This window comes from Drosophila willistoni (genome assembly GCF_018902025.1).
Source record: "Drosophila willistoni isolate 14030-0811.24 chromosome XL unlocalized genomic scaffold, UCI_dwil_1.1 Seg141, whole genome shotgun sequence".
Classification (NCBI taxonomy): Eukaryota; Metazoa; Arthropoda; class Insecta; order Diptera; family Drosophilidae; genus Drosophila; species Drosophila willistoni.
Window position 1 is genome coordinate 4379685 of NW_025814052.1, and position 22580 is coordinate 4402264.

Sequence of the window (22580 nt, forward strand, 5' to 3'; positions counted from 1 at the left end):
TAAAAAAAAAAATTGTTATTAATGATCTTGATCTTGCATAAAAAAAACAAAAACAAACAAATGAAAAGATAAAACATGCAAAAAAACAAAAAAAAAAACACAAATTATATTTGTATTTTACACACAACACCATAAAATAAAACATTTTATATATGCGAAATAGAGAATTTTTATTTATTATTTTTCTTTATTTTTTCTGTTGGTTTACAATATTTATTTTTAGTTCACAAAAATCCAAAAAAACTGGCAATAGAATAAAAGCTACAGAGAAACATAAATCGGCCAGCCTTATAGAAATCAAATCGTAACGAAACGAATCGAAAACTTATACCAATAAGCAACAATAAAAAATAATTAGAAAAAAACAAAAGAAACAAAATGAAACGAAACCAAACACCAAGCAAGAAATAAACGTGTTCATTAAGCCATCTAAAAATGGCAGAACTTACTTTATATACTTACAAAGATATATATATATATATGTGTGTGTGTGTGTGTGTGTGCATACATACATACACATGTGTAATATATAAAGGATCTAAACCCAATTTGAATAACTGCACTGTATCAGGATCAAAAAACGAAACAAAAACCAATTTGCATGCCTTAAATAAACTAAGAAATTTGTTTTCAAACCTCTCCCTTTTCCCTTACCTTCCTTTAAATGTTTCCAGTTTTCACATTAGAAAGTTATTGTAATTGGAGAAATATATATATAACGAGAGAGAGAGAGAGAGAGAGAGAGAAGGAAAAGCATGCATGTTAATCTCTCTATATATAGTTAGACGATATTAAATGACAATTATTCAAATTGATTATGTTGAAGCCTGGCTTCGACTTGGGCGTCTTTTGAAGATGAAAGTAAAAGGTGAATAATGTTGAAAAGTGAACCAAAGGATAAACAAATATACACACCCTCCCACACACACACACACACACACACACTCACACACACATACATACATTTTGAAATATTTCCCTATTAACAAATTGTGTGAAAACGAAACGAAAACGTTTCGACGTGTTTTTTTTCAGTGTTGAATTATGTTTGTGTTTTAAGTTATTGATTTCTATGATATATGTAAAATAGATATAGAATTGGATATAGAAATGGAATGTGAGCGAATGGATGGACAATGGATAGCAGGATGAAGGAGCAGCAAAAAAGGAGCAGAGCGATTACCGGATTGAGAGAAGCCACAACAACAATTACGAAACGCTTATTTAAATTTAAATAAAATACAAATTTAATAAAAAACCGAAGCAAATACCAAAAATCGAGAATCGAAGAGAAAACAAAACACCAAAACAAATAAAAAATAAAAAAAAAAAAATGAAAACCGATGGAAAACTCAAAAGAAAAACCAAAAAACAAAAATGTAAAACAAGCACAAAGAACAAAATCAAACACCAAGTAGACAAAAACGCTTTAGCAAACGAATGATTAATTAATTGATAACAATGATTAAATGTTTTATGGGATTTGGTTAGTTAATCATACTGCCAAATTCTCCTCCCTCCCTCGAACAGAAAATGAAAAAAACCAAAAGTGAATAATAATATTAATAATATTCTTATATACTGAATACTCTTACAATTAGTAGTGTAAATTAAAAAAAAAGAAAACAAAAAAATGAAAAAAATTGCATTCAAAAATAAATGAATAGAATTCGAAATGCGCTAAAAACCCTCGATAAATACAAAAATGTTGCCAATTGGATTTTAAAAACTATATATATATATATATATTAGTATATATATATAAATTATGTTATGTAACTAAAAGAAACGAAAAACAACAACATCAAGAAGGAAAATCCACAACAATTACAAATACAACGCAAATTTATGTAATATTATAAAATTTGAAAAAACAAAAACAATGATGAATATATATGAAAAATACTTTATATACATATATTACTTACACACACATACATACATACATTTATTAACAATAAGAAAATGCAATGAAAACAAAAAAAAAAAAACACTTAAATTTTTGCACTTAAATTGCATTGAAAATAAGAAATTTTCTGAATTTCTATTCTATTTGCGTTTTGAGAATTGGAATTTTTAAATTCCAACTTGAATTTGCAATTGTATTTAGAATTAAATGTGTGATTTTGCAATTGAAAAATATGCTTTTGGAGTGAAATAAATTTTTTAAACAATTGCCAATCGAAATGAACCTCCCTCCTCTGGCCCATTGCCCGCCCAACCTCTTTCCCTTTCCCCCTCAGCCTTTGTATGTATTTGTATGTAAAGCTAAGTAAACGAAATAAAACAAAAAACCAAAAAAAGGAAAAAAAAAAAACAAATTTTTAAAACATAAAAAAAAATAACGAAAATAAAACTGTTGAAATGAAAACAAAATATACAAAACGTAAACAAGCCCACAACAAAAATGAGTTTTTTGTAGCTTTAAAAGACAGAAAGAAAAAAAAAACGACAAAAAATAAAACAAAGCAAAATGAAAAATCAAACACCAAAATATTATATTCGTTGTAAATGTTAAAAAAAAAAAAACAAACAAACAAATAAAGCAAACTGCATATTGACAAGTGAGAAATAATTTCAATAATAAAATCAAATTTAAACAAATGATAAAAGAAAAGAAAAAAAAACATAAAAATATTACCAAGCATAGCTGATAATATAGTAAAACGAAAAATCAGATCGGATATACATACATAATATATGTTAAACAGTTTTTGTGTCTGGATATAAATATATATATATATATATATGAATTATTAAAAGTCAAAGAAAACATAAGAAAATTAATTCGTTTGGCTTGGGAATAGGGAATTAATAAGCGCCCCATACAGTGGCGGATTGGCCATATAGAGGGTTGGCAAATGTTAGCAGCACCGCCGATTTTTATATCACAGAAAAGTTGGATTCATTGTTCCTTAATTTACGAAAACAAGGTAAAGATAAATTACTAAAAATTTAACTTAAAAAATTTGGAAAATTCTTTAAAACTCGTAGCTCTACGCATCTTTATAAAAATACATTTATTTCGAATAGGAAAATAAATTTATTGAAAAGTTACAACAAAAAATGTAATTGTAGAATTTGGTGCTTGATGAAAATAATAGGTACACTTCAATTGACTAAGTTATATTTAATTTTTTTTGATATTAATCACATAATGAAACAAAAATTGATTTTCAGTTATTTGAAAAAACTTTTTAAAATCTATATTGTTGAAAGAAAAGGCAGATTCACCAAAAAAGTTATGATTCAAAAATTCTAAAAAACAAAAATTGTTTTCAAGCGCTTTTCCTAATTTTTACATTGGAAATTGATTTTCTTATTCATTATGTTTTGGTTTTTATGCATAGAAAGAAGCATGTGTTCAAATATACTCAATTTTTTTACTTATTTAACCAACCTCGCTTTTGTGTAGTTTGCCTTACTGGTATTTCCAGCTTATTGTCATCTTGCAATTCAAAAACTCAAAGTTCATCAAACAATTTATAGATTTATAAAAATTAAAAAACTTTTCCATTGACTGCATAATTAAGAGATATAGAAACATTCAAGTGCATTCAAATCAGTCGGAATAAAGGCCAATTTGGGAAGAGTCAACTAATCGCTAAGGCCGCTATAGCCGCAGCCGTAAGATTAGATATTGGAAACCATATACACATCCATATACATACATATGTATATACATAAGTCCACTTGTAATCGTAACTATGTTAATGCAAAAGTAATAATTAGATTATAAATATGTTCCCTTCGATTGGATCAGCTGCAATTCCCACACAAATAGAGATTCTATTGCCAATTGATTGGGGACACATACACACACACAAAGACGCAAAGACGAGATATGGTAAACTGGGGGGGTGGGAAATGGGGACTGGCTATCGGATTTCGCTGCGAACTGCGTTCGATTCAGTGTGATTTGCAATGCCTTTGTGGTTGGTATTCGTTTTGTGTTTGGGTCTTATTGTTTTCCTACGAAAATGGCCATTGCTGAGATTGGGATGCCGTCTGCCTGGTCCCTGGGCATTTCCCTTGTTGGGCAATGCCCAAATGGTGGGCAAACTGAAGCCGGAATGTGAGTTGAATTGGTTTTAACTAGCCGACTTTGGCTTGATTTGGCGTGTGGTCAGTCATTTTCCTGGTTTTCACAGAGTTGAGGGAACGTTTTGGCAGCACCTATCGCCTCTGGTTGGGACCACAATTGTGGGTGTTCCTTCATACCGCTGAAGAGACGCGTCAGGCTCTACATGATCCGACACTACGTAAGGCGGAGACATTTCTGCAACTGGAGCCCCTCATTGGTAATGGATTGTTGATCAGTCACGGGGCCCATTGGACTAGACAACGACGTCTGCTGACGCCAGCATTTCAGCCGCAAATCCTACGGCGTTTTGCCCATCCCGTGGCCATGCATGCGGATCGTTTAATTGCCAGGCTCAAGGATTTGCAGGGTGCAAGCATTGAGGTTACGGATCATTTGTTTTCTTGCCTCCTAGATGCCATAGTGGGTAAGTTTTGAATCGAATTTGGGTAAGTGAGACGAACTTTTTAATTACTCGCCAAAACGATATCTAGACACTTCCATGGGCAGGCAATTGGACACTCAACTGATGACAGAGCATTCGCCCATTATACGGGCTTTCCATTTGAGCAGTGAGCTATTATTTAAGCGCATGATTAATCCATTGTTGGCTTCCGATTGGATCTTTCAACGCACCAAATTGTGGCGCCGCCTTCGAGTTCAATTGGAGATTATCCATCAGCTTATGGAAACGGTGATCGAGGAGCGTGCTAGAGAGCTTCAGGATGCAGAGCAGAACAAATCAGACAAATCTCGTACATTGTTGGATACTTTGTTGCTGGCCAGATTTAATGATGGATCATCATTGAGTCGTCAGGAGATACGGGATGAGATCAATACCTTTGTCTTTGCGGTGTGTATAAGTAGTGGAAAGATTACTATGATTTCCCATTAACAACTCAACTCAACTATCCATTCAGGGCGTGGACACCACCACAGCGGCCATGTCCTTTGTCTTGTATGGCTTAGCCAAGCATCAGGAGATTCAGGACAAGTTGCTGAATGAGATTAAAGAGGAGCAAGCCAACGATTTGGATGCTCTCAATGAGTTGCCCTACTTGGATGCTGTGATCAAGGAAATTCTTCGTCTATATACCATTGTGCCCACCACGGGAAGGCAGACCACGTGCTCCACCATCATTGGCGGGCAACGCTATTGTGCTGGCATCACCCTCTGGATAAATATGTATGGCCTGGCCCATGATGCCATCTATTATGCTGAGCCCTATGACTTTAAGCCAGAACGTTGGCTAGCCTCTGGGTCGTCTCCTCCGCCTCCTTTCAGCTATATCCCCTTCTCGGGTGGACCACATGTTTGCATTGGTCGCCGTTACTCCCTGCTCCTAATGAAACTGCTCACCGTTCGCATTGTCCAAACATTCCGGTTGAAGCTTCGACCAGAGGATGAGGCCAAGGATTTGATCCTGCAAGCTCAGATGGTGCTGAAGTCTCGCAATGGCATCCATGTGGCATTTGTAGAGCGCTCTTCACTCTGATGGATTTCTCTCAAGTCCGAAAAACATTAAATTTTTGTAGCCAAGTAAAAAATATCAAAAACAAATTCACATTAATTGTTTCTATTTTATTTTGTTGGCTTTTAGTATAATTTTTGTTTTTTTGTGTTTTGTTTTTATTTTTATTTTTTTTTTTTTGTTGCTTTTATACAAACGCCATGTTCCTTAAGCACTGCCCCCCAACATTGGGTGGACTCTTTGCATTTGGTGGATCCTCAAAGCGTTCCGAGCGCAATTTTCTGCGGGAGAATGTGCTGGTGTTACGTGGCCAGCATACGGTTCCGATGTCCAGGATAGATCGGCCGCGGAATCCACCATTGAGGGCTCACAACTATGAGCTACCGACCGCTGCCTCTTTGGCCAGACGTCATGGTTCATCAGCCGAGGCTCTGGCCGAAGTCCAGAGGCGCCTGATGACTCTACCGGCTGGAAGAAAACGGAATCGAGATCGGCCTGGCATGGCTTTATACTCTTCTTCGTCATCGGAGAAGCAAATACAAACAGAAGACACTTGGTATCCCAATCAAAATCAGGTGGAATCGACCACAAGGCATCCTCGCAGCGAGGGTGATGAATCGTTGACTCCGCTTGCCCAGTTGGTGCAAGGTCATGGACTGCGACGCAGTGCATCCAACTTTGAGCTGGGCAAAATGACCGAGCAACGTGGCAGCTATCAGCCAGGTCAGTACGATCTGCACCGGCCTTTAGGTGACGTTGCTGCCATTGTGCCCAGCTCAAAGTTGGATACGAATGGCAAGCGGATGACGAAACAAAATCAACAACATCGAAAGCAACGATCAATTGTGATGGATAAACGTAAGAAGACTAAGCAGCCTACTCCACCAAGAGTCTTGGAAGTGTCTATACCAGAAATAATTGATGCCCAAGTGGAACCAGAGGATTTACCAAGTGATTTCTCACTAGATTCTAAACCAAATGAAGATATACAAGCTACAGCTGCATATCCTTCTTCGCCTTCGCCTTCGCCTTCGCAGGAAGCAGCGCCAGCCCAGACAGAGCCCAAAAGACAACGTCAGCCTCAATTACAACCACAACACCTCCAGAACCAACTGGAGGAGCTGCAGCCCATTCTACTATCGGATGCGGAACGTGTGACATTGATTAAATTGGCCCAAACTCGGCAAAGTCAACTAATTGCCGAATACAATCGACTGCCCATTTCAATGGGTACACTGCGAGTTCGTAATCTAAAGCATCAATTGGAGCAGCAGCTGGATGTAGTGGAAAAAGACCTGAGTCTGCTAACCCAGCCAAGAGTGTATGTGAAATAGATGGAGAGAGCAATAATAGTCAAAAATTGTTTAATTGATTAAACCGATTAAAACCGATTGAGAGTTTTTCGTTTCAAATCTTTGCGCCAAACACACAAGCGCCATCTATTATTTTTAGCCACTTATTTTGGCAAAGCCGCCCAGTATTATTACAGGTTTTGTGGTTTACCAGGGAAACCAGGGCTACAACAATATTAAATACTTGGATGAAACGCGATTAAATTAAAGAAACTAAAACAGAAATCGAACCGGCGTGCTGCTGCTGGTGCAGATGCAAATGGAAAAATTCTCACACGACTTGACCTTGGCCCTGGAGGAGACCTCCCTTATGTGCGGTGTGGGCCGAGGCAGATGGATTTCGCGTCGTCGGACTCGGTCGACTGGAAATCTGCGTAAGTTTCTCTTTCTCTCGTTGGGCTTTGGGCGAGTTTTCTGTCCATTTCTCTTTAGAGACAAGGTGGGCTTAAGCAGGGACACACACCATCATCACCAATTAGCCACTTAGCCAATTCTATAATCCTTGACAGCTTGTGCACCCCAGCCAACGGAGGACTCATCGAGCAGTCCCAGTCCCACAGACACATTAAACGTCCACGGTGATGGGGCTGCAGGTGCAGGTGCCGCTGCAGCTGCAGCTGCTCCTGGTGGCGGTGCCAATATCGATGGCCTGGACACACACAACCTGAAAATGCCGGCAAGCGATTCGGATGACAAGGCAGAAGGCAACGTAATGCCATTGCCACCGAGACTGCCTTTGCCTGGGAAACAATCTATCCAACAATGCTTGGGTGCCCTCGAATCCGATTCCCTTAATGAGACGAATTTCAGTCCAACACGGTAAGTCAGTCAGTTAGATTGATGATTCATTAGCCACGGTGATAATTTTTGTGTATTTTCGCACAGATTCTACAAGCCAAACTCGCGGCGAAAACGAAAGATTAAACGCATGTCTATGGAATTCGAATTGGCGGCCTCACCGCACAGTTTTACAGAGTCGCCACTGCAGCCGGGTATGCTTGGTAATCCGGCTACCGGCCTGGTTACTGGCTCCTCCTCCACCACCACCACGACGGGCACAATACGCAAACGTTTAATGAAAACGGACGCAGGGAGTCATCGTTCAAATTTATTTTTCTGTGGCAAACGCAAACGTTCCAATCGCGATCGCTATCATGATCATGATCCGGGGTTTGGTACTGGAATTGGACTTGGCCTCGGTTTCGGTAAACAGCATTCGCACTCCTCGAATATGCAGCGTTACACGCATATGGAGGAGTTCCAGCGGATGCGTCCGCGCAGCTACTCATCCACCTCGAAACCGCATAGCGATCGTCTAATGCCCCTCAATAAGGGATTACTCTCCAAGATCAATCGCATGGCGCAAGCGCAAGAACAACAACAAACAGAAAAGACTGATAACGAGGCAATGATAATCACAGCCGGGGACAATGGTCAAAACGATCAAAAGATGACCAAAACGAAACCGGCTAAGGAGAATATAACAACGCCGCCATCGCCACCTCCACCACCGCCTCCAGAAAGCCGGCAGACAGAGGCTGCCTTTGGCATGGAAACCATGAAACCTGTAACCGATATTGATGCCTTATTAATGAGTACGCCCTCAAAGACGCCCGCAACGAATCATGGGAGAATCAAGAAAATGGGCCAGAGCAGCAGTGCCTCCAAAGTTTTAAGCCGTCGACGCTTTTGCCATACACCACAGCCGCATTCTCAGTCCATGGACTGTAGCGAACTCTACGACTTTCTCAGTTCCAGTTCGCTAAGCTCGTCCTCGGACAGCGACGAAGGCGGAGGAGTCAGTGGCGGCGGTGTGGGTGGCCATAGACGGCATGACACGGATCGCGAAGGTGACGACGAACTCACCGATTGGCCAGGCAATGAGTTTGGTCATGGCGGTAAATACGATCCCAAGCGCAAGCTTACCAAGAAGTCATTACTGCCCCAGATACGCTCAGATGACACTATTGGCGAGGACGATACACTAATGTCCGGAACGGAGGGTGCTGATGCCGCGTCGCCGGCTGCCCCTCAACAACTACCAGATGCCTTAAAGAATTTGTCCGGTTTTCAAATGAAACCGGCGCCGCCAAGCTCCGATCCTATCGAGATTCAAGGAGCCGGCAATCGGAATAGTCTTTTAACTGGCAGCGATGCCAATCTATACACGGACATGGATACCCACATTGATGGTGTACCGGCGGCTAAGCAAATCGAGAGCGAAATGTCCGGTGAGACATCCAATCCATTCCTTTCCTCTTCACCGCCCGTCCAGGTACAAGAGGTGCGCGAAATTCGTGCCGGCTGTCGTCGCATCAATGGAGATCGTCCCGGCTTTAGCATTAAATTGAGTGTAAACGAGCGTCTCGCCCGCTTTCTACAAGATCCGCGCCAGACTCAAATCCGCCTTCCAGATCTGGAGATTAGCGAGCACGACAGCCTCTATAATTTGGCAACGCTCTACTCCCTGGCCATGATAGTAGAGCACGGCTGCACCGTCCTGACGAAAACAAGGTGAGTGAATCAGATAAGTTTATAATATACAAATAGATGATACCCATCCATCCACCCACCATTGCCAGAAATACAACTCAACCAGTTAACATGGAACACAATCAGCCAACACAAGGACTGCAGCAGCATCAGGATCTATTCAGTGATTTCAAACGACGCTGCTATGGTGGTGATGCCGATGCCGATGCCGATGCCGATGCCGATGCCGTTGCCGATCCTGATTGCGATGGCATTGCTGATACAAATGTCACAAAAAAGGAATTCAATCCAATAAGTGAACCATTTTCGACGGGGAAATAGAAATTCAACGCTGAGACACAATCTTTGTTGTCAAAATACAGAGTCAAACTCTGTCTATAGCAATAGGCTCTGGGAATACAATTGATATATTTTATGATGTACTAAGTTTTTAGAATGTTTTTTTGTAAAATGGATAATGTCAAATGACGTCAAATCTGGGCAAGAGTTTTGTAAAGAAATTTCGGAAAAAATGAGAGTCCATTGAAAGCAGTGAGCCCTGCTGCACGGTACTCAGAAATATTCATAAAGAAAAATAATTGTCCACTCAAATACACATCCACATAGACCAGCTGCTGCGCTCCCAATTTAGAAAAGTTCGAGCGCTTTTCAACTGATTTACCGTGCCCACAGCCAAAGTGCGCTCGCAAAAAAATTTGCCTCTTATTTCTTTTGCTGATTTGTAGGTTCCAGACTAGTATTCTTTTCAATGATTGAGAGAATTATGACTTCTCTTAGAGACGTCATTAATGTTAAATTAAAAAATTGAAAAGTTGTTATTAAACTTGGCTGCAAAAAGATTTTTTAATTTTTGTCCAATTGTTAAGCAAAAAATAGAATGAATTAATACAAATGTATAACGTAACTGCAATTTAAAAGATCAAATGATTTTATTTAACAAAATAAGGTTGAAATATTTGAATCATGTTTTGTTTTTTTTATAATTCACGCATTAGTGCATTTTTTGGCTTTTTGCGGTTAATTCAAATTCAAAAATTCAGTGGGTGGAAAAAGAAATGAAATGAAAGGCGCATGCTCAGTGCTTGTGTTAATGGTGATGATGGGTCCCGTTACACTGGGGTTGCCATCCCCACGCATGCGATGGCTTGATGGCACTGGCAACCCTTCTTTCTGGCAACGATTCTCTGTGTCTATCTGGGGGTCGGGGTCGTCCTCGGCCGTAACGCTTTGTGCTTTGTATCGTTGACGCAGTTGGTTGGACGCATCACCATCAACATTGGTTTCGGCATCGGCATTTGGATTGGGGCCAGGACACATTGTGCATGCATATATAGAAAGGTTACTGATTTTGTATGAGCTGGAATGGAATGGTTGTTGAAATGATGTGAAACCTAATCTCTTGGTATCGGATGAATTACGGATTAAATATAAAATCTCAAAAAATTCAATTTATTGACTTTGGAGCAAAAAAAAAACGAGAGAAGAGGAAGAAGCCGTCGAGCTGAGTCCGTCGTTGGATATCTTGGAATATTCAGTTCTTAGCTAGCGGTAATTAGATACCATCTATATACATATTGAATCGGATATGCCTCAATGGAATCTTTATGGGCCAATGATACGTTTTGTGTGGAACAGGCGAGATTTCGGTGGCCGCTTATTGATTTTTCACGAGCGCCCACTCATACACACTCACACAGACAAAGACACAGATACACTCACGCACGAGGGAAATCCGATGCATACACACACCACACTCTCACACACATTCGCACCTGAGGCTAATCTCTTATCAAGCTTATAGAACGTTTTTTTTTTTTGCGATTGTTTGTAGTTGTTGTTCTTCTTCTTTCCTTCCTTCCCACCGATTCTAGCTATAGGGCGCCTCAGGCGGCAGTGAGACGTCTGGAGGAGACGTCTCTCCTGCATGCGCCGGAAGCATGTCCATCTACTCAAAATAGCGCCAACTGAGCGGCACAAGCAACGCATAGCAGTTGGAAAATGAGCGCAAACGAAACGGCAAGTGGAGGAAGCGATAATCATGCCGGTCAATCGGACAAGGCAGATGATGTGGTCGCCGTCACCGTCGCCGTTTCCAATGCAGAGGATGGTGAACATGAGGCCACACATGGGCATACCACTTGTAAGACAAAGGAGGCAAATGAAACGGAATCGGTTAGTGGGCAGCAGCAGCAGCAGCAGCGAAACAAGAAAAAGTTGGAACAACATCCCCAACAGTCCCAGGGCCAGGCGCAGGCCAATGGTCATGGCCTGTCCAAGGCTAAGCAAGAAGAGGAAACTGTGATGGAGAATGAATCAACCGTAGGAGAAACGGTGGCCTCAGCGCGTTCTGTCTTAGATGCTGTCACTGTGGCTGCTCCCTCTATCGATGCTTTGGTGGCCTGCAAAGACGTTCTATTGGCCCAGAAACTCTTCGCCTTTGCCAGCGGCAGTAATGGTCCCAAGGAGCTGTTAAAACCAAAGGAGCCAATGCGTGTGGGCTTCTATGACATCGAACGTACAATTGGCAAGGGCAACTTTGCTGTGGTGAAGCTTGCCAGGCATCGGATAACCAAGAATGAAGTTGCCATCAAGATAATTGACAAGTCGCAGCTAGATCAGACCAATCTGCAGAAGGTCTACCGAGAGGTTGAGATCATGAAAAGGCTAAAGCATCCTCATATCATTAAACTATATCAGGTAGATAGATACTTCTTTATACATTTATATCCATATCCATATCCAAATCCTTAATTTGCTAATCACATTTCCAGGTGATGGAGACTAAAAATATGATCTATATAGTCTCTGAGTATGCCAGTCAAGGGGAAATCTTCGGTAGGTATCAGATAAGCTAAGCAGATTTTAAAGACCCTGAACCTACTTTTACTTACTTACTTACTCACAGATTATATAGCCAAATATGGACGTATGTCGGAGTCGGCGGCCCGCTTTAAGTTTTGGCAAATTATTTCGGCCGTTGAATACTGCCATAAGAAGGGCATCGTCCATCGGGATCTTAAGGCGGAGAATCTTTTGATGGACTTTAATATGAACATCAAAATTGCTGATTTTGGCTTCTCCAATCACTTCAAGCCCGGCGAATTGCTGGCCACTTGGTGTGGCTCTCCACCGTATGCTGCTCCCGAGGTTTTCGAGGGCAAACAGTATACGGGTCCAGAGATAGACATCTGGGTAAGTGCGCCGCGAGTGGCTTGAGTTCGATAATAATAATCTTCTTGAATTCTTTGGCAGTCTTTGGGTGTTGTATTGTATGTTCTGGTATGTGGAGCTTTGCCTTTTGATGGCTCCACTTTGCAGAGCCTTCGTGATCGCGTTCTATCCGGCCGTTTTCGTATCCCCTTCTTCATGAGCTCAGAGTGTGAGCATCTTATCCGGCGAATGCTAGTGCTAGAGCCAACGCGCCGCTACACCATCGAGCAGATCAAACGGCATCGTTGGATGTGCCCCGAATTGGTAGAGCATGTCCTAATAGCCAAATATAATTTGAATATGGATAGACAGTCAGTGTTGGAGCCCAGCGAGGATATTTTGCGTATTATGTCCGAATATGTGGGCATTGGTCCGGATAAGACACGAGCCAGTCTCAAAAAGAATACGTACGATCATGTGGCAGCCATTTATCTGCTGCTCCAGGATCGCGTCAATCACAAGAAGGACCAGGCCAAACCCAATGATGTATCCAGCTCCAGTCGGCTGTTATTTAAGGCCAGCAAGCAGGCCATTAGCTTGGACCAGCAACAACAGCAAACCAAGACAATATCCACCACGATCCTGGCAAAGGATCAACAAGCACACAAAAGACTTAGCCGCCACCAGACTGTGTTAATGAGTGAGCGTTCCACTGCCGATCCCTACTATGATGCATCTGCGCAGCAGCAGCAGCCGCCGCCAATCCATACACCCACTCATATACCAACCAATCGCTATGCGAATGGAGAGGATATATCAAGCACTGGAATACCCTTGCCGGTTAGATATACACCACTACCGCTGGCTACCCTAGCCACCACTCCTGTATCCTCGTCGCGACTGAGTAGGCAAGGCCTTAGTTCGCCGCGCAGTTCTGTCCATCGTCCTGTGGGCATTTCCTTGAGTATTGACCAGGCGCCGACCAATCTCCGTAGTCGTAATCCTAGCCAGCAGCTTGATTCAATGCCGGTGTTGCCTCTGGTATCCAGGCAATTGCATCAGACCATTAGCGAGTATATAATTAAGCAGAGTACTGAGGACTGCCGGCAACTGCTGCAGCAGGTAAGTTCACCCAACTCAGCACCTCCCAGCAGCTCTGGTTCATTCTCCCAATACATTTGCAGTCAACTGCCATTGCTGAGTCTAAAGAGCCAGACCTTGTTGTGGCCACTGAGTGCCAGACGGAACCATCACTGACCACCAGCACGCCCACTATCGACAAGACGTCGACGATGACGACAACAACAACGACGACAATAAAACCCATGTCCAGCTCCAGTAGCTTTGACTCCACCGCCAATCTCAATCAGAGTTTCCGCTTCAAGATGTCAGCGGAGGCCACTAAACTATTCCAGACCCTACAAGAGAGTCCACTGCCAGTTGAGGTAGCTAAATTAATGTGGAAACAGTAATTGAATGCATCTAATGCATTTCTCTCATTGTTCTTTCAGCAAAAGCCCAAAAGAAAAGGCCCTATTACGGCAAATGGCAATGGACCGGACTCCTCCGGACCTCAGACAAACGGAGACAGGTGAGTCTTGATGATGATGATGCATTTGAGAGAACTAGTTATTTATTCGTTTTTTGTACCCCTTTCAGTCGCAGCGACAAGAAGGGCTACGAGAAAAAAGTCTTGGCCCAGGGCAGCTCCAGCACCGATGAGGGCTGTGAAACGGATCACGGCAATGAGGCCGGAAATGGAACTGGCACCGATAATGTCACTGCCAATGGCAAGGCTAATGGTAGTGGCACAACCACCGCCAAAGAAGGATCACATTCCAGCTCTGATCTGACAACCACTGCACAGACGACACGCATGCGATCCTATGCCAGCAGCAGCAGCTCCAGCGGAGTTCTAGCCGGCAGTTACTCGAAAAGTCTCAGTCAAAATTTGAGTCGCGGTTCCTCCAAAAGCAACTGCAGTGCCTACGAGAGCTTAGACTTTGTTTTACCATCCGGCAGTCTGCCGTCCTGCATGAGTAATTCCATGCTGGCAGCAGCTGCAGCCGCCGCCGCTGCGGCATCCAGTGAGCATTCGTCGGAGAGGTCGCTATATAGCAGTCATAACTCCTGCATTCATATGCCTAGCGCAGTGTTGGCCACTCCGACGCCACCACCGAGCATGAATCAGTCGCCGGTGCCATTGCCGGCGCCGCATCCACCTCCGCCGCCGGCACCGTTGTTCCTGGACAAACGTTCGCCCATTCATTTTCGCGAGGGACGGCGTGCCAGCGATGGCCTGGTGGCCCAAGGTTTGCTCAGTTCCGGCTCATTGCTTGGCACTAGCCGTGTCTATGGCAGCTATCGCTATGACCAGGTGAAACGCCACGGGTGGCTAGAGATTCAACAGCTGCAGCAACAAGAAGCAGCAGCGGCGGCGGCGGCGGCCCATTCTCATTCTCAAGCTCATGGCCATGGCGGCCAGGGACATCATGCAACATATGGCCTGGACGAGCTTAGCTTGGCAAACTGTCAATTTCCCAATGGTCAATTTTATACTATGTCCGGGGGCAAGGCCCATCCGCATCATCCGTTGCTGCCACCACCACCACATCATCTTCATGCCCCGCACCATCACCACCATCAGCACCAGCACCAGCACCAGCACCACCATCAACAGCAACAGCAGCAGCAACAACTCCAGCCAACACATCATCACCAGCTGTATTCGCCGCATCCGATGCCGCCACCGCCGCCGCCATTGCTCTTGGATGCGGCCAATGAACTTTACAATGCTCATGCCTCCTGTTATGCGCCGCCACCACCACCACCCGCTGCTCTCTATCCTCATCAGCATCATCTGGGAATGAGTGTGGGCATGGGTGTGGGTGTCGGAGTGGGAGTGGGAGTGGGAGTGGGAGTAGGAGTGCCAATGTCGCCAATGCAGAAGCCACCGTTGCAGCAACAATTGCTGCAACATCGCCTGCTGCAACAGAAGCGTCAACTCTTCCAGAAACAATACGCTCTGGAGGCCCAATTGGCCGGAAGGCATCATCCAGCGGCGCATTTCAATCATCAGCATCAGCTTCCGCATTCACACCATCCGAATCATCATCAACATCTTCATCATAATCACAATCATCATCATCTTGCGGCAACATCATCCAATTCCGCTCCGGAGCAACATTTGGCCGATGAATTATACGAATTGGCTATGCTGGATCGTCCGCGTAGCGGAACCCCACGACTGCAGCATTCGCTGACCATGCCGGGATCCAATAATGCCTTCAGTCAAATGAATCTGAAGACCTCCTATATCAGTCAATCGACTCAGTCTCAGGATCCAGGAGCTGCGAGTCCAGCAGCGCCGTCCATAATGCCCGGAACACCAACGACGGCCGGCAAGCAGCAAGTGAAAGCGCCTCCAACACCACACGACATCGAGCAATATCATGTGAGTGATATTTGATCCTATGAAGTAAATACAATAATGATATTAATGACACTCTCTCTCTCTCTCTCTCTCTTTTTTTCGGATTTCAGACAACGACAGGTACTCCCGTACTTAGCCTATTTACGCCAAATTGGCAGACATTAGTCAGTCGTGAAAGTCCCATACTGGAGATATCCGAGCATTTGGAATCAGTATGAATTAGCAAATCGTTTTTGGCCTGCCTCTAGCTCCTCCTGCCCCCAGTTTTCTTCTATCGCTCGCAATCGCAAAATTAATTATTTTCAAATCATACATACATATATAGACATGTTACATACATACATACATACATACAAATAGATATACATAATACATACATACATACTTGAACATTCCACCCCTGTTCTTAGGTAGATCACAAAATAATTCATACGATCCTAAAAACGAAAAAAAAAAAATGTTCTCTATGAAAAGAAAAACAAAAAACAAAACAAAACAAACACTGTGCAACACAAAAGATGTTTGCACGTCAAATCTTGAATGTATCAAACAAAAAAAAACTTTCAAATTCCGTCTAAATTGAATCGAATGCACGAAAATTGTTTTTGTTGCACAGTGTAAATCGAAATATTGGATCAATTTTGGTCAATTTGTGGATATCTTACCTAGTTAGAGAGTGTAAAAGTATGGGGATATGTTCATGCATAAATCCCGCCTGATCTGGCACGTAGATGAATCTATATATACATACATACATACATATATATATATATATATATATATATATATTTATTGAAATTTGCAAATTCAAGTTCGTATTCGATATCGAAATTTTGAAATTTAAACTAAAAAAACTAAAACAAAAACCGTAATTACCGTACCCGTAATAATACCATAATATTGGGGCATTTAGTTGTGTTACTAGTTTTAAGTAGTCCAAAGTTTTATATGCATACAACCAAAACCAAAACCAAAAACAAAACAAAAATTGGGGGAAAATTATGATGCTAAAAATGATGATGCTAATGAAGATCATACATAATTATGATAATGACGATGATGATGATGTTGAAGAAGACATATACAATATGTATATTGATAATAATATTATTAAGCTATAGCTATACTTATGATTAAACCTATACATTATATATATATATATACACATACATATATATTGTATGGATGTGTGCTTGTATTCCCGATTTAGAATGTGGATCAAGTACAACGTAAACTACATATATCAATTATTCGAAGCATTTATTGGGGGCATAGATATAATCCATTTACGGATTATATATCTATTATGTATTGGTACAATAATTAGCGACAAGCAAAAACTAAACAAAAAAAAAAAAGAAAACCAACTAAACAAAAACTAACAAAATTACATACATCGATTGTTCTTAAACATGGAATTCAAATGTAAACCAGATATTAAAGTCATTTGGTATAAAATGCAATTCTCTTTTCTCTACCAGTACACACACACACACGCACACACACACACATACACCCACATGTACCCATTGGGACAGGTTGGGCCGGTTGGTGTATTCTTATCGTTTCTGTTGTTGTTGTTGTTGATGTTCTTGGTGGCGCATCCCTTGGACCATTCATTTAGGAATTCAACGATGGGACGGAATCGATAAATGGCAATTGATTGGGTATCGATCTGCAATCACCTCTATATGCCACATGTCACGTTTTAATCACACGATTCGATTCCGTATGCTTCTTTTTGGCATTATGCAAATGCGTCTGTTGTTGCTGTTGGAGCTCCGATTTGGTTTGATGGCAACGCAATAAATTCCAATAGGCACGACGATATTCCGAACTCATCAATACATAGATCAAGGGATTTATACATGTGGTCAGATAGATCAACAGATAACCCATTATATTAAACAAATGAACATCGGTTGCCGTTTTCCAGATTTTGGTCACCGTAATGGGCAAATAACAGATGACAAACCACACAAATATCACCAATATCATTTTCAATAGACGACGATCCTTGGCACTCATACGTCCCGGATATATGGAAGATGCATTCGAAGTATTACCCATCGATACATAATGCGATTTCCGTGGACTGAAACGAGTGAAGGATGTTCGCAACGAAGTCGTGATCGGATATTTTCTATGGAAAGATGAAATCAAATGAATGTTAATCCTTGCTCCTTAGCTGAATTCTATGAACTTACGGATTCTTTTCCAAAACAGTTTGCGATTTACGTATGCCTGAGGTATCCAATGTGGCTATCGATCCCGTTTGCCCGGCAGCAGCAGCAGCAGCAGCAGCAGCATTCTCCGTATTCTGCTTAGTTGCGTTAAGCACAACATTGGCCTCAATGGCCGACTCCTTGGGATCTCTACGTATGCTATACGAGATGGGCAAACTATCAGCAGAGGCATTGTCATCAATAAAGGCCAGATACTCATTAACAATAAATGGCCGGGGAGTTGTGGGTACATCATCGACTTCAGCACTAGATGCACTTTGTTTTTCCCGCTCCAAAACCGTTCCAGCCAGTCCAATTGGTGGTGGTATTGTCTTGGCGTGCATAGTGGCATTTGCTGGCGGTGTAATGGCAATGGTAGTGGCATCATTTGGACTATTCTTGTTGGTGGTGCCGGCCCGAATGGCCGCTTGGCGTACAAGCAGAAAGATGCGGGCATAACAGATGACAATACAAACGCAGGGCAGAATGAATGCGAGCATAAAGAGAAACTCTTTGGGCGATCGATCGTACTTATCGTGGAGTATGGAACACGAACCGATGCTCGGATCAAGGCCGAAACGTCCCCATACACCACGCCAAGTGGGTATCATAATGGAGAAGGTAATGATCCATGTGCTGGCCACCATGAGAGCCAAATAACGACGCTGATAAATGCTAAAACCGAGATAAATTTCTTAAGATTATTCTTCGAACGGCCTGGAGAATGAGAAAAGGTGATCCTTACCGTGGATACTGCCGCGGATGGGCAATGATAATGTAACGATTGATCGTTATCAGCGAAACGGATAGCAAAGATACGGCCAATAAGCCATAACGTAGCAGTGGGAATAGCTGGCACAGCAATTCGCTGTGTGTCCAGGCCCGTTCCATGAATGTGGAGGCGGCCAATGGCAAATTGAAGCAGCCAAAGAGCAAATCCGAACATGATAAGTTTATTATAAATATGGCTGTCGAATTGCGTGTCTGTCTGCCCCGTGATAATGCCACAATGGTCAGCAAATTGCCCGGCACGCCGACAATGATGAACACAATGCAGGCCACCCAGGCAAAGGTTAGCAATTCATCGGAATAGCCATCGAACAGTCTATTTTCATCCGTCACTGTCGTATGATCGGCATTCAAATAAAGATTACTTCGATTCACTATGGCAACCCTTCGACCCAGGCTGAACGTGGAGTCAGGACCATTGGCCATGGTCTGACTCTGTGGCAACATAATCCAACTTTATTCTGTCACTTTTGCACACTTCTTTGGCTAAAACCTCCGGGCTAATTTGTGCAGGGCCCGGAATACAAGTGAAAGACTTAAAACCCCGCCGCAAAAAAAAAAAAAAATAACAAAAAAAAAACCTAGAACCGAAAAACGAAAATCTTTTTTTTTTTTTTTTTGTGTTTTTTTGGAACTATGACGCGTTCGTTCCTGCTCTGATTTTTGTACTAAACTAAATTCTACGCATCCCAAGCACTAAAACTGAAACCGAAAAAAAAAAATAAAACGAAACGAAAAACAATACAGAAAAAGTATGGAACGAAAAAAGAATAGGAAAAAAAAAAAGAAATTGTAAAAAGAACAAACTTTTGGAAAAGGAAAACAACAACAACAACAACAGAAAAAAAACAAAATTTTTATTGTATACAACAATTGACTTCATCATCGGGTAATTTGAAATGAGCGTTTTTTGTTTACATTGTTTCTATTCTTCTTTTCGGTTTTTCGTTGTTGCTGTTGTTGTAGTTGTTAAAAGTTGTTGTTGCCGCTTTTTTGGAATTTTCGAAAAATTGTACATGAGAGGAGAGTATGCAGAGTGGGCCAGTCTGGGCCAGTCCAGGGCTGAGAATGCTCTCAATTGTGCGAAATGGAAATCTCTTGTTAGCCCTGTGCCGGCGGCCCAATCCCCTAACCCTGCCCCTTCCTCATTCTCTCACTCACCCACTGGGCTGTTCATCCTGCTCTAGTACTTTGACTTGCACAACACACACACACACACACCTACAAATACACACCTCTCTCGCAACATCAAAATTTGAAATATTTTTCAAAAATCTTTTGGGCACACACATTCTCTCTCTCACACATACACAATAGTTTCCTCCCGATAAGATATATGTGCATATGTATGTATGTATTGAAATGGGCCAAGCAATAATTTATATGTATGTATGTCCATGTGTATGTATGTGTATGTATGTGTGTGTACATATTTTGTAGTTTGCAATATTTCCATGAATCATACCGATACATGACTACCCTTTTTCTCGCTAAATCTCCCCCATCTCCAATGCCACCCTCCCATTACCACTAAGCCCCCCCACCCCCACCGTCCACCCATTTCCATCGTTTCATTCTTGTCCTTCTCTATGCCGTCACAGATGAATGAAACAGAAATTGCTCTTGTTCTTGGATCGGGTCACGCCATTCTCTCATCATTCAAATGAAAGTCTTAATTAATCAAACAAAAACGGGCAACACACACTCACACAAGAGCAGCAGCAGCAGCAGCGGGTTGTGTCTGCGGGTTCATACATATGTACATATGTATATGTATATGTATGTATGTATTTACTATTTACTTACATATGTATGTACAGATATGTGTGTACATATAAACATTCAATATAAAAACTACTGAATAAGTGGAAAACTCTTTGCCCAATAATTGAAAATTGACCGATCGAAATTGTTTGTTTTTATGCAGGCGAAGCGAGAATAGAACTAAAGTGCATATCGAAAAAACAAAAAAAAAAAAAAAAAAAATACACAAGAAAAGAAAGCAAAGAACAAAAATAAAATAACAACAACAAGACAAGAGCAAGTGCTGGGACAAAGACACATACACTTGGGGGGAGCTGAGGCACCCACCCCCCCCTCCATCTATCCACCACAAATGGTTTGGATGGAGAATGGCAAGGGCAATTAATTTGCCAAATTTTTTTGGGGATTTGGTGGACGACGTTTTAATTCCTTAAGATGCTTGAGCTAGTACCTATCCTAAATTGCATTATGCAAATCAAAGGAAAACCATATAGAATAGGTAAAAAAAACAATTTATTTCTATATCAATCAATGCAATTTTTTATTTCTAAAAACATTAATCCATAAAAGTTTTTAACAGAATGTTTGATGACGAATTTTGAAAGTAAAAGTTTCATTATTCAGTTTGTTTTGGAATTACGATTATCCTAATTTTATTTACATTTAATAATAAACAATTTATAGTGAAAAGCAAAACTATAAAACGTCATTTTAGTTTTTCAAAAAAATTATTAATATTTGAAATTTATTAATACTTTAAAATCTGAAAAGTTATAAATTTGCGACTATTTTAGTAACATTTAACGATAGCAAATAAATGTTACAAATTTATTTGTCATAGTTTATATATGGCAGAGTAAGAAAAGCTATTATTATATAAAGTTCTTATGAATATTATTAAGTTGATTCATCTTCACATCGGCACAAGAGATTGAGTTTGAAAATTTTTGAATAGGTCCTAGGCCCTCTCGTCTAAATGAAGAATTGACTTAAAAGATACACAGTATTTTGTTGTTATTTTTAGTGTAATGTTTTCCTCTTTTAATTGATTATCATATATTATGTATTTGTCTTTACAAAAAATAAATAGTTTAGTTAAAAGTCTCCAAATCTCTCTCACTCTAAATTTTCTTATTCTATCTCATAATTTGTCACGTTTTTCATTTTCCAGGGGAAACCCTAAGACCAATAGCAAGGAAAAATTGTAGGAAAAACTCATCAATAGCATTTGGAATTTATATCAGTTTCTAATCAAATATTACAAAGAATATAAGTAAGCGATTTAAAAAAAAAAGAAAGGGGAAGAACAAACTAAGCTCTAAAAAAAAACTTGGAAAACTTTTTTAAAGAAAAATAAAATAGTTTTTATATAATGAAATTTTTTCCTTCAGTATAGTAAAGTTTGACTGTTTAGTGAGTCTTATCTCTTCATACACCTCATAGTTGGACATTGAATATCATTCAGATTTGTTGTAATACAAAAAATTTCCAATACCATAATCACATTTCAATCTTGGCAAATCTGAGAAAGTGAATTTTTCCATACTAAAGATAACGAATGAAAAAATTGCAATTGGAAAATCAACAAATTGCTGTGAAAACATGACGCCCACGGAATGGATACTCTATATCTGGATTGGAACCCTTATTAGCATTAACAGAAGAGAGCCCAAATCCCAAAGCCCTTGCCCCTCGCCCCTCCCCCTCCTGGAAGCAGCTGCCGCACTTATTCAGTTTCCAAGTGAATATATTTAGATATCTATAAACTATCATGTTCTTCGCACAATCACAAAACAATAAACAAAACACACTGTGTGAGAG

The 22580-nt window shown here is 41.1% G+C and overlaps 5 protein-coding genes across 6 annotated transcripts; 4 read left to right on the top strand and 1 right to left on the bottom strand.

The window, feature by feature from the left end:
- The first annotated feature begins 3924 nt into the window (after positions 1 to 3924).
- On the top strand, positions 3925 to 5631 carry LOC6648550 (probable cytochrome P450 311a1). The gene is made up of 4 exons (XM_002071301.4): positions 3925 to 4075; positions 4131 to 4508; positions 4576 to 4934; positions 5002 to 5631. The coding sequence occupies exons 1-4, from the start codon at positions 3925 to 3927 to the stop codon at positions 5575 to 5577; spliced, it is 1464 nt and encodes a 487-aa protein (XP_002071337.2). The 3' UTR covers positions 5578 to 5631.
- A 64-nt stretch (positions 5632 to 5695) lies between these two features.
- Positions 5696 to 6944, top strand: LOC6648551. The gene has a single exon (XM_023179342.2). It carries the CDS (start codon positions 5754 to 5756, stop codon positions 6885 to 6887), a length of 1134 nt encoding a protein of 377 aa, XP_023035110.1. The 5' UTR covers positions 5696 to 5753; the 3' UTR covers positions 6888 to 6944.
- A 66-nt stretch (positions 6945 to 7010) lies between these two features.
- LOC6648524 lies at positions 7011 to 10221 on the top strand. Its single transcript, XM_002071303.4, has 4 exons — positions 7011 to 7279; positions 7415 to 7724; positions 7791 to 9419; positions 9488 to 10221. The coding sequence occupies exons 1-4, from the start codon at positions 7159 to 7161 to the stop codon at positions 9717 to 9719; spliced, it is 2292 nt and encodes a 763-aa protein (XP_002071339.2). The 5' UTR covers positions 7011 to 7158; the 3' UTR covers positions 9720 to 10221.
- Positions 10222 to 10442: 221 nt separating this feature from the next.
- On the top strand, positions 10443 to 16320 carry LOC6648525 (serine/threonine-protein kinase par-1). Of its 2 annotated transcripts, none has more exons than XM_047011224.1 (9): positions 10443 to 10946; positions 11230 to 12095; positions 12170 to 12233; positions 12304 to 12590; positions 12651 to 13670; positions 13733 to 13993; positions 14060 to 14139; positions 14208 to 16002; positions 16092 to 16320. In XM_047011224.1, exons 2-9 carry the CDS (start codon positions 11397 to 11399, stop codon positions 16197 to 16199), a joined length of 4314 nt encoding a protein of 1437 aa, XP_046867180.1. In that variant the 5' UTR covers positions 10443 to 10946; positions 11230 to 11396; the 3' UTR covers positions 16200 to 16320. The 2 variants fall into 2 exon arrangements, with proteins under 2 accessions (XP_046867180.1, XP_046867179.1); XM_047011223.1 differs by having other exon boundaries at positions 11270 to 12095.
- Positions 16321 to 17224: 904 nt separating this feature from the next.
- On the bottom strand, positions 17225 to 19563 carry LOC6648526 (G-protein coupled receptor moody). Its single transcript, XM_023179332.2, has 3 exons — positions 18952 to 19563; positions 18189 to 18881; positions 17225 to 18124 (listed from the first exon to the last, which is right to left on the bottom strand). The coding sequence occupies exons 1-3, from the start codon at positions 19440 to 19442 to the stop codon at positions 17683 to 17685; spliced, it is 1626 nt and encodes a 541-aa protein (XP_023035100.2). The 5' UTR covers positions 19443 to 19563; the 3' UTR covers positions 17225 to 17682.
- Positions 19564 to 22580: the final 3017 nt, after the last annotated feature.